The sequence below is a fragment of the Elephas maximus genome, chromosome 18, assembly GCF_024166365.1.
Source record: "Elephas maximus indicus isolate mEleMax1 chromosome 18, mEleMax1 primary haplotype, whole genome shotgun sequence".
In the NCBI taxonomy this organism is placed as follows: domain Eukaryota; kingdom Metazoa; phylum Chordata; class Mammalia; order Proboscidea; family Elephantidae; genus Elephas; species Elephas maximus.
Window position 1 is genome coordinate 15,317,918 of NC_064836.1, and position 16,034 is coordinate 15,333,951.

Genomic DNA, 16,034 nt, shown 5'->3' on the forward strand with positions numbered 1-16,034 from the left:
GGAATCAACTCGATGGAAATGGGTTTGGTTTGTTTGGTTTTCTTAACGCAATCTACTAAATGTCTGTTTTTCCCATTAAATGGGAGCTTCTTGAGGACAGGGGTTGTCTCTTCTTCATTGGGAACACCAAATTCAAGAAATGTGTTCGGTAAGTGAATGAATGCGGTCATCTTTAAATGCTAATGGGGAGAAAGAAAGAAAATTTAGATAGATAAAAGATCTACGGTAATGAGGGTCATTCATAGTAACTCATTATAATGACTTGTAATAATAGTTTGGTTTCTTTCCCAAACTATATCCTAACTTTTAAAGATGCGTATTCAAAACAGTACACTATTTCCACTACTTGAAGATTCGCCATACTTGCTCATTCTGATGAGTGTGATCCTATGTACACTGGACATGCAAAACACATTTTAGGGTGGAAACACAACACTTAAGGGTAATTATTTAAACCCAAGGGCATGCAAGGTTTACTTCTTGTTGAAAGCAAGGAAACATTCTTACCTTCCCAAAATACCATAACTTAAACTAAACGCCAAAGCTAAACTAACTCTTCAGTGTAAAATGAGTATCAACACCTAGAACTGTAGGGCGACACAAAATTCCAATACAGCATAGAGGTTAAAAACATAGATTTTTGGATTGGGCTTAAATCATGGCTCTGCCACTTATTAGCTGTATGTCCCTAAGCAAGTTACTTCCTCCTGAACTTCAGTTTCCTCACCTGTAAAATAGGAATAACAACACCTATCTCTCATGGTTCAGAATAAGTGAGATAATAATAGGTACTCAGTATATAATACGTACTTAGTGCGAAGCATAAAATAAGTAGTAAATAGCAGCTGTCATTACTTGTCTGTGTGGAACTAACTTGTTCCACCCAGAACACCACTACAGTTTTGAACATACACAATTAACATTCTTAATTATTTAGATATGATGATTAAGTGACTCAGTTTTTAAATATGCACATCTTTAATTACTGGTTCGACTACCACTTAAGGTCCCTAAAACCCAAAAAAAAAAAAAAAAACCCAAACCCAGTGCTGTTGATTCGGTTCCGACTTACAGCGGCCCTATAGGACAGAGCAGAACTGCCCCACAGAGTTTCCAAGGAGCGCCTGGTGGATCTGAACTGCTGACCCTTTGGTTAGCAGCCGTAGCACTTAACCACTAGGTGGCACAAATCGTTTGTACCCGGAAGGCTAACCTAAAGGTTGGTGGCTGCAACCTACCCAGTGGCAGGTGAAAAAAAGGTCTGGAGATCGGCTTCTGTTAAGATTACAGCCAAGAAAAACCTATGGGGCAGATCTATTCTGTAACATAGAGTCACCATGAGTTGGAATCAATTCGACAGCAACTAACAATCACCACCTCCTAGAACGACTGACTTAAAAGCTTTCTTGCTATTTCACTGAAATGTAACTAAAAAAAAAAAAAAAAGCTGGCATCAAGTCGATTCCAACTCATAGAGACCCTATAGGACAGAGTAGAACTGCCCCATAGAGTTTCCAAGGAGCACCTGGTGGATCTGAACTGCTGACCCTTTGGTTAGCAGCTGTAGCACTTATCCACTACACCACCAGGGTTTCCAAAATGTAAAAGTAATACCAAAAAACCTCCCTACTTCTATGTTAACGTTATTTTTAGCTTTATGGTAAACTTTTCAGGTTACTGTTTTGGCCAGAGAAAGTAGCAGTAGTAATTATTTTACAGCCATCATGCAAGTTAGACCAATTTCCATCATTCAAATCAACTGGAGTTTGTTCTTAACAATCCTAAAAGGTTGAGAACTACTGTAACCCAGTAAGGAAATGTTTAAATGCAAAATACAGGAAGACAAAAACTTCAGTTCCGTGCTTGCTTTTACTTTAAAAGCTGATATCATCTCTTATCTGGGTTCTGAACATACCTTGGTCCTCATAAAGAACTAACTTCTGGATGATCCCCAGAGGGCTCTGAAATGGGAAGCCCCCCACCTCTGTATCTGTTTAAGGTGCAAAAGTGAAAAGTTAAGTGGGAAACTGGACAAAGAACCCTAAAAGATCTATTTGGCACCAAACGTAGATAACTCACACTATAAAGAAGTTTACAAGCAACAGAATCTTTTCTTCCACTCTTAATCATCAGCTTCTTTCTACTGACAAGTATACCCAAAGAATGCTTTTTCTGATAGTGCAACTATCTAAGATCCAAGCAATGATATTCTTGATATGTAAATCAACATCCTGAAGAGTCACAGTATTTTGGAGATAAAAATTACCTTGCTTTGAAATGATCTCATCTACCACCCTTAATCTACAGATGAGAAAGCAGATGAGGCCCTACAATCTAGCTCTACTTTATAACAACTCTTCACATCAGAATATGGAAAAATAAACTATCTCAAGCAAGCTGCAGGTAGAAGAGAAAGGCTGAACAATGAACTGTCAAACACAAACCCACAGGTAATTACTGACATCCTAAGACTTATACTAAACAGCACAAAATCACTTTCTCAAGTCAAATGCAGGAATCTTTTAGACCACCTACTACATTATTTAGCTCGATCAAGGTGGCTATACTTCCACCTTTACCTTGAAGAAATTATAGTTTTGGCCAATGTGAGGAAGAAAAAAAAAAAACTTTGCTAACTTGTAGAATTTAACAAGTTTTTCATTAAATACTTAAAATGCAATTTCCAATCTGAGTTTTGAGAAACCGAAAATAGACAACATAGCTCTTTTCACTAATCACCTAGGTGGTAAACATCTCAGTTCATCAGAATCCTGAAGGTCTTGTAGAACAACCTTTCTCAGTCACACCCTATTACTGGGTCATGAAATCAATTTGTTGGTGTATAACCAGCATTTTAAAAGAACAAAAAGCAAAGAGATAATATGAGGGGGAAAAAAAAAAGCACTCATTTCAGGTGTCTGTGCTCAAGTGGGTAGAGAATTGCAACGTAAAATGTACTTCCTAATGGAGCGCCATCAGAAAAGTTTGACAGACGCTGCTTTAGAATAAAAAGTGGGCTGCAAAAAGAGCCCTCCTAAGTAGTTTTTGGCTTTACTTTTATAAAAAATGATTTGATTGACCCATGGCCACAAAAGAATGACATCTCTTCCCATTTTAATCTCTTATTAAAAAAAAACTTTTTTGCTAAGCTTAAGCACTCATAAGGACTATGTAAGTTTGGTGAGTGGTGGGGCAAAGGGGAGAAATGATGGCATAAGGAGTATATTGGACTTTGTTGTCAGGTGCTGTCGAGTTGCTTCCAACTCAGAGTGACCCTACGTATAATCTTATCCAAATTTTGTATCCTGTCAACAAATCAGGGGATGGCTGAGAACCTCTCATGATCTCTCAAGGCAGCCCATTCTAAGAAAACCCCAGTAATTAAATAATTCCTCATAATGAGATGAAATCTGCCTCTAATATCCACTCATTGGTTGCAGGTCTACCTTCGGGGATTATCATGGTCTAAATCTAATTAATCCCTCCTCCACAGAGCAAATTTAAAGGACAGTTTCCACTATTTCATCCAGGATAAATGAACCCCAGTATTGGGTTCATTTAACACCTCCCAATGCATTGGAAACCCTGGTGGCGCAGTGGTTAAGTGCTACGGCTGCTGACCAAGAGGTCAGCAGTTCAAATCCACCAGGCACTCCTTGGAAACTCTATGGGGCAGTTCTACCCTGTCCCATAGGGTTGCTATGAGTCAGAATCGACTCGACGACAGTGGGTTTGGTTTTGGGAACACATGTTTCAGGAAACCCTGGTGGCGTAGTGGTTAAGTGCTATGGCTATTAATCATAAGGGTCAGCAGTTCGAATCTACCAGGCACTCCTTGGAAACTCTATGGGGTAGTTCTACTCTGTCCTATGGGGCTGCTATGAGTCGGAATCGACTCAACGGCAATGGGTTTGGTCTTTTTGGTAAATACATGTTTCAAGCATCCTCTCAATTTAGATGTTTTCCTCCATACCACACCCAATTCTGTAAAGGTCGCCAGGTCCTGGGGTAGTGCAAACCTTCGCTTGGCTATTAATCATAAGGATGGAGGTTCGAATCCACCCAGAGCAGACTTGCTGAAACGTGAAGTTGCCATAATCGGAATTAACTTGACAGCAATGTTTTTAAAATCAAGTAGTGTTGGAACAAAACATTAACAATATGGTTAAAAGGAGGAGGGGGCACATCAGGATTATGACCTTCCTCTGACTGTTCTATACTTTTACTAATGCAATCCAAGATCCTGTTTGCCTTTTGGGCTGTTAGTAGACTTGATATTGCAATTCCAGTAACTAAAACCTCCTTTTCTAAAATCTAAGACCCTTTTTTTATCCTGACACAGTCATTTCATATTACTTACCTTTCCCAACTTCATATTATCTGCAAATTTAATCACCATGCCATCAATGTCTTCATCTAATTCATTAATAAAAAGATAGGCCAAGAACAAAGCCCTTTAAGGCACCACTGGAAATATTCTTCTAGGTTGACAACAATCTATTAATCAGTCCTCTCTGGGTATTAAGGCACACATCCATCACACTGAACTATCATTCTGCCTGCATTTCTCCATCTTATCCACAAGGAGGAAACCCTGGTAGCATAGTGGTTAAGAGCTACGGCTGCTAACCAAAAGGTCAGCAGTTCAAATCCACCAGGTGCTCCTTGGAAACCGTATGGGGCAGTTCTACTCTGTCCTATAGGGTCGCTATGAGTCGGAATTGACTCGACGGCAATGGTTTTTGGTTTGACCCACGAGGACACCTTATGTGAAGCTTTGTTGAAATCCTTGTTAAAATAAGAAACGAGTATTTTTACAGTATTCTGCCCAATATGTTTTTTAAAAAGGAAATGAATTCATTAAATTAGTGATTGTTAAAACTTTTTAGCAATAAGCCCTTTTTGTGCAAACAAAATCTTCCCAAGAACTACAAAATAAATCAGCTAAGTAAGAGTAAATGCAGAACTTTTAAGAGGATAAATTTGTTTTACGACTTCTAATTTTTAAAATATTCATCACTACAGAATTTTCTGTGTTCTATCCAAATAAATTTTCTATGGGTTTCCTGATCAGATAAGTCTGGATATTATCATTTCTTGCTAACCGAAAGGCTGGCAGTTTGAGTCCATCCAGAAACACCTCAGAAGAAAGAAGAGCCACCGGAAACACCATGAAGCACACTTCTACTGACACACATGTGGTTGTCATGAATTGCAGTGGACTCAATGACAACTAGTGGTTTAAACATTCATGAAGAATATCAATGTTAAAAACGTTGAAAATTCTGTACTAAAGACACCTGCCTAACTTTGATTTCTAAAATTACCTATAAAGATTAAATTTGAATCCAATGTCTGAGATATATTTTAATGCCAACATTATGAAGACTACTGACCTACACAACAGGTTTTTTGTGAACACATCCTTTTGTTAATGTTTATGATAATTACAGAAATCTGGTGACATAGTGGTTAAGAGCTATGGCTGATAACCAAAAGGTCAGCAGTTCGAATCCATCAGACGCTCCTTGGAAGCCGTATGGAGCAGTTCTACTCTTTCCCATAGGGTCGCTATGAGTCAGAATTGACTTGAGGGCAACTTAAAAAAAAATAATTATAACAGCAGCTTCCACATGCCAGATACTTTACCTAAATTCTCACAATAATTTCATAAAGTGAGCTAATTAACATTTTAATTTTATAAGGTAACTAATGCTCAGAAAGGTTAAATAACTTTCTACTACTGCCATTAAGTGGCAAAACTGACTTTCCAACCCAAGCCCACCCTACCATATACCTCCACACGTTACTGTTGATGCCACCTCTCAAACCTTCCTAAGTATTCACAAATCCAACCTTTCTACAGAACTGATGCCATTTCTGTATATAGCTACTTCCTCCTCTTTAAAAATTTGGGACATTTACCTCTCCTCACTCTTCTATTCCTCAAAGATTACCGTTATGAAATCTCATGTGCCAAATTTTGTCTGGATGTAAGAATGTTAGTTCATCAAGGCTAGGATAAAAAAACAAAACAAAAAAACACCTAAACTTGTTGCCACTGAGTCTGTTTCAACTCATAGTGACCCTCTTAAGTCCCAAGAACCAGAGGTCACAAGCCATTAAGTGGTAAAGCCAATTTTCCAACCCAAGCCCTCCCAACCACATACCCTGAACTAAATTCAGGGTACGTAATTTCTTACAATTGCTTCAGTTATCTTGAGCTTCAAGTTCCTTGTACCTAAGATAGGTACTGCCTTGAATATATTTTATATCATTCTATTATTTACATTTAAAGTATGAATTAGAAAACAAGGTCACAAGAAACAAAAATGTAAAAAAGAAAAAATAAGTTTCTATTTGCAGAAAAGGGAAGGGTAAAGGATTTCTGAATGAGCCAGGGAAATCTGTTTACTAGACAGCTGTTACAATCCCTTACTAAATATTAACTTGCTAATGTTATGTCCAAATGAATAAATTTTAACTCTCATATGGTACTGCTTATTCCCGACTCACTATTTTACAATTTACAAATGTTATATTCAGTTTCACCACATTCTCTCCAGATAAGAAAATACTTCCTTTCAAATATTTAAAATTTAATACAAATTTTAGTGAGTATACTAAGATACCAAGTGTGCTAGGTTAGATTCTTCACAACATATGCAAATGGGGAGAGGCCTCAAGTGGGTGAGACTAAACCAAAAATCAAACCAAACACACTGCTGTTGAGTTGATTCCGACTCACAGCAAACCCTACAGGACAGAGTAGAACTGCCCCATAGAGTTTCCAAGTAGTGCCTGGTGGATTTGACCTGCCGGCCTTTTGGTTAGCAGCCATAGCTCTTAACCACCATGCCACCACGGTTTCCAAAGGGGGTCTCAGATGTGCACATTATTACTAAGAAGTTCTGCTCTGCAACAAAGGGTCTCAGAAACCTCATTGCAAAGCTTCCAAATTGTCTTAACCCAATCACTAGGGATAACCTCCAGTCTGACAGGCTCACTGACTAGTTATACATAATAAACGAGACTGCAGGTTTTGGGAAGGGTACGGTTTAAGTGAAAATCAAATGAAGTCATGTCTTGATAGGCTCAAAGCAAAGTAGGATTGCATGTAAAAGGCATCAGCATCAGGCCTGGACTGTGAAACAGACTTACGGTTCTACGGAAAAGAGTTAAGTTTGGTGTGAAACGTTGGGCCCAGCAACCTCTAATCTGAGGCTTTGCACCTGAATGGTAAATTAAGGCTAGTTATGTGTCAAAACGAGTTAGATCTTCCCGAAAAAAGTCCAACATTTCATTTTTACTGATATAATTTCAAACAGCAATGTTTATGACAGTCTCTGATTTTAGAGAAGCAGTAAGAAATCAGTAGTCACTCAAAGGGTGTTTGGTTGTTATGGCTCTCTACAGATGCAGCCCGCCCTTGAAATAAAGATAGCTGTCTTTATCTGTGCCTGTTATTCATTCCTAAAGCATAGCAGGGCAGACTTTTACTTTCTCAATAAGTTCGTCTTCTGGGCAATCTGGTCGTGACAGATGAAGGATACTGCACTTCAACCAAAGGCAACGGGAAGGAAAACGCTTTGAAGATGACCTTGCTGAACAGGCAGATCTGTTTCAGGTTATCACATCCAATTAAAAATACCCAACATCCAGATGAAACACTCTTGGACAGCCTGCGGTTCCTTCACGTAAAGTATTTCAAAGACTGACAATTTCAAAACAGGAATATGGTTAACATTTTAGACTCAAGACACTGAGTCACGTGGCTGTTTACCAAAACCTACTGCCGTCCAGTCGATTCTGACTCATAGCAATCCTGCAGGACAAAGCAGAACTGCCCCATAGAGTTTCCAAAGAGCGCCTAGTGGATTTTTACTGCGGACCTCTTGGTTAGCAGCCGTAGCACTTAACCACTACGCCACCAGGGTTTCCCATGGCTATTTCAATAGCAGTTATTTAAAAATAAGGCCCCTAGGTGGCGCCAATGGTGTGCGCTTCAATACTAACCTAAAGGTTGGCGGTTTGAGCCCACGCTGCCTGCCAGGAAATAAAGGCCTAACGATCTGCTTCCACAGTGTACAGCCAAGACAACCCTATGGAGCGGTTCTGCTCTGTAACACAGGAGGTCACCACAAGTCGGAATCGACTCGAGGGAACCAGGCTTGGCATTTTGGGTTTTATTTTAAAATACGGCAATACAATTCTGTAACAATAGGTTCCACTCACTAGATCTAGATAAACCAAAACAAACCTGTTGCTACCAAGTGGATTCCCACTCAGCGGGGCCCCAAGTGTTTCAGAGTGCAAGTACACTCCATAGGGTTTTCAGCGGCTGTGATCTTATGGAGCAAACCCTGGTGGTATAGTGGTTAAGTGCTAAGGCTGCTAACCAAGAGGTTGGCAGTTCAAATCCGCCAGGTGCTCCTTGGAAACTCTATGGGGCTGTTGTACTCTGCCTTATGGGGTCACTATGAGTCGGAATCAACTTGATGGCAGTGGGTTTGTTTTTTTTTGGTTATCTTTTGGAGGAAACCCTGGTGGTACAGTGGTTAAGTGCTACAGCTGTTAAGCAAAAGGTCAGCAGTTCAAATCCACCAGGTGCTCCTTGGAAACTCTATGGGGCAGTTCTACTCTGCCCTATGGGGTCGCTATGAGTCGGCATCGACTCGACAGCATCAGGTTAATCTTATGGAAGTAGGTTGCCAGGCCTTTCTTCTGTGATATCACTGGGTAGATTTGAATTGCCAACCTTTTGGTTAGTAGCTGAGAGCAAACTTTTTGTGCCACCTGGAGACCTAGATAGTAATACACGATTCAGAACAAAACAAAGGGATGCCTCAGTTTGACCAAAGTGGTCCTACACTTAAAGATTTGTTCCTATTGTGCACAACATGGGCATCTCCTAGGTGCTGTCTCTAGTCTCAACAACTCAAGATGCCAAGAAGCTACTTCTGAACCTGGAGTAATAACATGTCACATTTATTTCCATCTTTACAGCTAAGAATTTTTCTTACATGCAAATATAAGTACCTATTCACAGTACACTAACTTTATGGTATTAAATTTAAGCAGCCAAAGTTTCCAAAACAACCCACCTGGCCATGCAAACTGTAAATTGCACAACTCCAGAGGGAAACCATTTACAGTCTATAATGCAGATGGTGTCATGGAATTGCACCGTACTCTGGCCTATTTTACATTTTTTGGGACAAGTGATCAAAAACAAAGCACTAAACTATTTGAAAGTGGTTTTCTCCTTCATAATAAACAGTACTATTATTAGAGCTGGGAGAAACCTGTGATTTATAAACACAAGGTGCTATTATTCTAACAGTTCAACATCTCCAATTGCTAGGCAGGAACCTAAGTTTTGGTTCTCAGGGTTTTTGCTGTGCCATGCTACCACCTCCCAGGAGTTTTGTTATTGCTAATGAGACCACACCAAAAATTCAAACACTTAGTTCATAACCTTTGTCAAGTGAAATCAATTTTAATTTTAATTTCCTTCTAATCCTAATGTACTATTTAATGAGTTTAATAATAGTTGAACTTTTTTAAATGCCATGATTTTCTCTTTTAATCTTTTAATATGAATTACAGTGATAGGTTTTTTTTTTTGTTCCTGGGATAAACCCTACTTGATCACGACATATTTTTAATACACACTGGGTTCAGCTACCTAACATCCTGTTTGGCACTGTGCCAACCATAATTTTATGTGAAATGAGCCTGTAATTCTCTTGTATTGTCCTTTAGGAGGCTTTGGATATCCATTCATTCATTTTAGTCAGGGGACAATGCCCTTGCATTACAGATTTTATAAAGTTAAAACAATATACCTAACATCCATATTACCTTTCCCCAAAAACCTCATAGTAACCACCTTCACTGTTTTTTCCTCTCCATTCAGGTGTATCCTCCTTTAATCCCTTCATTCCCATATTCTATTTCTTCCAAAAAATTATTCAGTTCTCCACCTTCCTCCCTGAAGTTCACTTTACTTTTGAAATAATCTTCACAAAAGTCCTATTACGAACTGTAACCCCTTCCAAAGACAAAGTGTGCTATCACCCCAAGAGTAACACCCTGCAGCTGTAAGTCACACAAAAAAGATCACGCAGGCTTTGGGTTGGCCAGACTCTGGAACAGTTAGGTAAACTTGGGCCAGTTACTTAATTTAAGCCTCAGCTGCCTCACCCGTCAAACGGTAATACAAACTTTGCTTGAAGACTTGCTGCAAGTTTTTGAAGTAATATATATAAAGTATCTGGCAGAATATCTGGCACGTGAGACCTGCTCAGTAATAGCTCTAACAAGTTTGGAGTGATTTCTAAACCTGAAGGCTGAGAAAGGAGTATTTACTGTTAAAGGTTCACAATCCCTGATCCGAATTTAGGAATCCAAAAAGTCCTGAAAACCAAAAACTTTTTCATAACTGATACTGTAGTAAAACCTGACTTACCTGAACCATGTGAGGCTTATTACAACCTTTATTTATTGTGATCATTTGTGAGTTCACTACAGTTTGATTCTAGTGTTCCTCTAAATTTACTTGTGATGGTATGTTAAGTGTACGTACCCCAAATCCTCTTAAATTTTTCTGAAAAATTCTGAATTTCCAAACACAGATAGGCCCCAGGGTTTCAGACTAGGGATTATGGGCCTAACACATTCTGCGTAGCATCAATACAATAAATGTAAATCTATTAGAAAGAATGAACAAAACTCTTGAAAGTCTAAATTCGCTTTGCTATTACTACCTCCACACTTCAATTCACTGGGCTTCAAAATCATCACTGTGAATTGGAGGAATTAAATAAATCTCTGAAGTTCTTTCTAGCTCTTCAATAATTTTAATTAAAAAAAAAAAACCTCTGAAAATTACATTAAATACCGAGTTGAACACAACTGCTTATATTTAAAACATTTTGGCGATGCTTTCCCTGAAGTATTTTCTATATAGAGCCAAAAACCTATGTACTCACCATTGGGAAAAAAAAAAAAGATTAAATAAAAAACATGTGACCAACTTCATGCCAAATATTAGGAAGGAAAGAGTGGTATCATGGAAAGAATGTTAGCTTTGTATTCAGAAGATTTGGGTTCCCATCTTGTCTCTGCCATTATGACTCTGAGGAGTGTATTCTTTAACCTTTTTGTCATCTGTTACACGGGGCTAAAAAATGAAATACATACATCGAGGTTGTAGCGAGGCTAAAACAAGGTAAAGTGAAAGCCTCTGGCAGAGTGCCCGACTATGCATTTTTTCTCAATAAACACTCTAAAAACCAGCACAGAAATTAGGCATTTTAAATATTATCATAATTTTCAGTTTAATTAAATACACAAATGTTGGAAAATACTGAATTAGTGTTCTTGTAGACACTGATATGTCTTTGAAGGTAAAGTCTACAGCAGGAATTATGTTTTTTGGAGGAAGGTGACATGCAATAATAAAATGTACAGATTCAAGGTTAATAAAAGCATACTTTTCTTCTCTCCCTCTGACACACACACCTGGGAAAGCAGTGAAGAGTAAGAGCTATAAGGAACCAGGCTCACCTGCATTTACTAGGATGCTAAAATGTGACTCTTTCCGTCAGCCTCTAAGAATCCATACTATGTTAAATCTGGGGGCTAAAACCTTGAGTGTCTTTCTGTGCATACTTGGTATCATAAATTCCAAGCTACCCTGTATTTTCAAACCCTCGTGGCACAGTGCTTAAGAGTCTGGCTGCTAACCAAAAGGTTGGCAGTTCAAATCTACCAGCTGCTCCTCAAAAACTCTATGGGGGCAGTTCTACTGTGTCCTATAGGGTCACTATGAGTTGGAATAGACTGGACTGCAACATGTTTAGGTCTTTTTGGTTCACCTTGCATTTTCAGGTTTCCCTTTTAAATAAGGGCTTCATGAAACTAATTTTCTGGTAAGAAAGAGTATTAATTTTTAGAACCCAGACACATCCCAAACAAAATTCCCTTTGAAAAGAAAGCAATCTGGAATTTTAGGAAAGCTGTTCATTTTCAATGTAATTTATAAACATGACAAAATAAAAGTAAAAAAATGATATAAACCTGTAAGAGCCTATGCTTTCACACCCATGTTAAAGCCCCTTACAACCTCAAGCATTAAGCAAAAGAAGAAATCGAGTAAACTGACAAAGACAGGGGCAAACAGTGACTTGGATCACTTTCAATAAGGAAGGAGAATATGTGTATTTTAAGCTGAATTTCAAGAAAACTGGTTTCTAGTCTGGGCAAGTCAGTAAATCTCTGAGCTCTCTTTCTCATCATTTACAAGGAAGTAACAGCATTTTCCATCCTTCCTCTCAAGGATAAGTCATGAAAAAGTTAAAAGTGCCACAAGCTATATTCTTTAACCAGCATCAATATTCTTCAGGCAGAAGATAGTGATTATTACAGGGATGGGGGGAGGGGACCCAGCTGGACTGGGAATTAAGAAATCTAGGTTCCACTAGCATGTGATGCAGGGCACTTCACCTCTCCAGTCCCAGTTAGGTCTCTGGTAAAATGAGTTGGCATAAATTTCATTCTAGCTTCAAGACTGTGAGATTTTATATTATAATCTGAATCCAAGGCCTAAAATATCTGAACTCTCATTATAAACAGTAAGTAGCAATCTTACAAGAGCAAAGCTACTTAAATACAATGAGCTAGACCTGTGTCTTAGAAAAATGGGCTATAGCTGACCAATCCATCACTAGCTTCACTGGTAAACTGGTGTCAAGGCACCATTATTACATTTCTAATTGCTCTTTAAATGCTTAGGTTAACATATAATACAGTAAAAATGTAAACCAGAAAAATCACAAAATTATTATATAGGACAGAAATGGACCCCTGGTGGCCCCGTGATTAAGGGCTCAGGCTGTTAACTGAAAGGTAAGAAGTTTGAATCCACCAGCAGCTCCTTAGAAACCCTGTGGGACAGTTCTACTCTGACCTACAGGGGCACTAGGAGTGGGAATCAACCTGGCCGTGAGTTTTAAGGACAGATATTTTCTGTGTGCTTTTTTTTTTTAAGTAAGGCTGATCATTCTGGAATCAGATCAATGTCATCATTAATTTTTTGTTAAATGCTCTAGGGTACTCAGATTCTTCAATTACACTCTGACAAACATTTCCCTAAGACAACACTTTATTTAAAATTTAACAAACCACCGAACTCAAGTTTAATTTCTGCTTTGTTTATTATGGCTCATGAATATATTAAAGATTTCTTCAAGAAAGTTACATCAAGAGATTTTATCACTAAAATATGGATAATCAGAAGTTGTTTTGAAAAATATTAATTTGAAAGTGATCAAAAAAGTCCATATATTAATTTCACTCCTCAGAGACAAACAAACAAGGTTAAAATTACTTTGAACAAACATATTAAGCAAAAAAGTTTTGCAGAAATCTCAATGCCCCCCCAAAACTGTTAGAATGTGTTTAATATATTTACCCCCACGTTAAAATTCAAATTTTTGAGTAAAAAAATTGTTTTTAGTAAAAAAAAAAAAGTTCCAACATCTAAATGTGGGAACACAAATCCAGGCAGATGAATACAAGATCTTCACTACAATAAAACAGGCAGTCATCAAAACTTAGTGAACTGAAGTTTAAGAGGTACAGAAAAATATTCACCTGATTTCACCACACAGTACTCACAAGGAGACAGACCTTTATTATAATAATTGTCTATTTGACCTGATCTTAAAGAAAATATTTTACATGAGTTAATGGCATACACTGATCAATTTATATGCAAAAAAAAGTACGCATACTGTAATATGAAAATGGCTTTTCAGACCCCTTGTCAAAAGCCAGCACAACTTTCAGGGTGCCAGTGGTGTTACCAAAGAAATGGAGGTTGACATGGAAGGCAGAAAGGCAGTCAGGTAGTCAGCTCCCGCTCCCGCTCCCGCTCCCGCCCCCGTCCCCACCCCGAGAGCAGGAGTACGCAGCGACACACCACCACCAGCTGGAGACGATGATCTAGTCATGGGACAGAATCCGGTGCACCAAAACCCCTTCCAGGTCCCCAACCTCGGTCTAGAGCTCTAAATCAAGATACTTCCGTTTCCCACCAAGCTGGGAAGGAAGAAGGGGAAGCTACAACTGTTAAAACGTTTTAAACCTCTCTCTCTACCTAATCACCTAGAAAACAGTACGGAAAGTGGCCACTTTCTTATATTTAAAGGGTCAAGGAACTACTATGTATTTGCAACAGCTCTCCGTTTTACAGGCTCCGACAGATTGGACTCAACGACACCCCTCCATAAATGGCACATTCCATACAATGGCCAGGAGGATGGCAAAGGGCGATTCCACCGTCCGCTGGGGAACAGTAAACTTGTCAACGTTCCGTGAATCAAGTCTGAGGGTAACTGACCCTAGACCCTCTCTTATTAAAGTTATTCGAGGGAAAGAGATGGCTACGATACATCCCGACACGTGTAGGCCGGTGAGAGGAGAGGGGTAACGGGAAGGAGAACCCCACGGGATTTGGGTCGCGCTGTTTGGGTTTGTTAACCCGCACCTCCCAGGGTAATGACATGTCCCCGAAGAAGGGTATTTCGAGTCGGAGGGAATGGGCGAACTTTGGAGTTACATCTCTCAAAACTACGAGCTGGGGGAGAGGCAGCGGCCCACTGTCCTCCCGGGCCCAGTCCCGAACTCCTACTTTTGCCCGCGGGGAAAAGAACGCGTCCCGCCCACGGCCGGCCCTATCCGAGAGGCGGGGCCCTACGTCGACCCAGGAGGACGACAGCGGGCGTGTGGCCGCGCCGCCCCCCCTTCACGTGGAACACCCCTGTCCGCCCGAGCGCCGAGACCGAGTGCCCCCCACCCCCACGCAAGGCGAGGGGAGAAGCGGCAGGACGGACGCCTCTGCCCTTCCCCACTTGGGCTGGGCGCTGAGCACCAGTCCAACAGTCTCCGCCGCGGGCTCCAAGGGGCCGGCCCCGAGGAGGTGGGGCCTGGTTGGGGGCGCTGACTTCACACCCCTCCCCCGCCGGCCGCTGGCAGTTCGGGAACACCCCCGCCCGCCCCAGTGCGGCGGGTGGGGGAGGCAGCAGAGCAGCCCGGAGCCCTGCGGCAGGGCGGGGGTAGCGCGCATGGGCGCGCGGCCGCCACCCCCGCGCAGCCCCGCGCGCCCGCAAGGCCCCCCGCGCTCAAGGGCGCGCGCGGGCCCCGAAAGGGTGGAGGCCGCGCGTGGCACCGAAGAGGGCCTACTCTAGGCTTCTGTCCTCTACTCCTTCACCTCTCGCCCCCAGCCCCCTCCCACCCTCTCCAGGCCTCGGACTCCGCACTGACCTGACAGGCCGAGACATGTTCGCTGTCGAAACAGGACCGAGTCGAGAAGCCAAAGACCAGGACCCCCCCCACCCCGCGCGCTCGGCGCCCCACCCCCCCGGAACTTCGGCCGATGAGACGGCTGCCGTTGAACCCCGAGCTGCTGGTTTCTCAAACTCCGCCGCTCTTTCTTTCAGGGCCCCTTGATCAGACGAGCCCCCCGCTCCCCCGTCTCTTCAAAATGGATGAATCAAACCAGCCGAAAATGCGCCAAAGCCACCGTGCAACCAAACCCACTAGGGCTTGTGCGCTCCGCCCCAACCCTCCCGCTCATTGGCGGTTCCTGCCAGATGCGCCCAGCTCGTTAGTCAATTTGAATCATCACGTCTCTCTGGCCACGCCCCTTCCCGGGCAGCTCCGCCTCCTCCGTGGGGGTCCTGTAAGTCAAGATGCTTTGAGAGCGCACGGCCGCAAAACAAAAATGGTCGCTGCTCAGCCCGCCCCCTGGCTTCCACTCCAGAGTTGCAGATTCGTCTTACGTCGCATCTTGGGACAACTATAAAAGAAGATTTATATAGGGTTCAGCATCGCCGAGTATTAGTTTAGTTATGTTTCATTTCGCCCGCCTTGATCATCTATAAACTCCATTAAGAACGGAACCAGTTATATACACAGCAGATTCGTCACTAAGGGGCTGCTTCTGAATTGGAGGGAAATTCCATAGG

General features: G+C 41.2%; 1 protein-coding gene across 2 annotated transcripts in view; it reads right to left on the minus strand.

The window, feature by feature from the left end:
* The window catches only part of NUCKS1 (nuclear casein kinase and cyclin dependent kinase substrate 1), a 30,472-nt gene extending 14,888 nt beyond the window's left edge, over positions 1-15,584 (minus strand). The window contains exon 1 of one of the 2 annotated variants that reach the window (XM_049858455.1): positions 15,331-15,584. In XM_049858455.1, coding sequence (XP_049714412.1) covers positions 15,331-15,347 — 17 coding nt within the window. In that variant the 5' untranslated portion in view covers positions 15,348-15,584. The remainder of the gene's footprint in view (positions 1-15,330) is intronic. The other variant, XM_049858454.1, reaches the window with a different exon arrangement.
* Between the last annotated feature and the right edge of the window lie 450 nt (positions 15,585-16,034).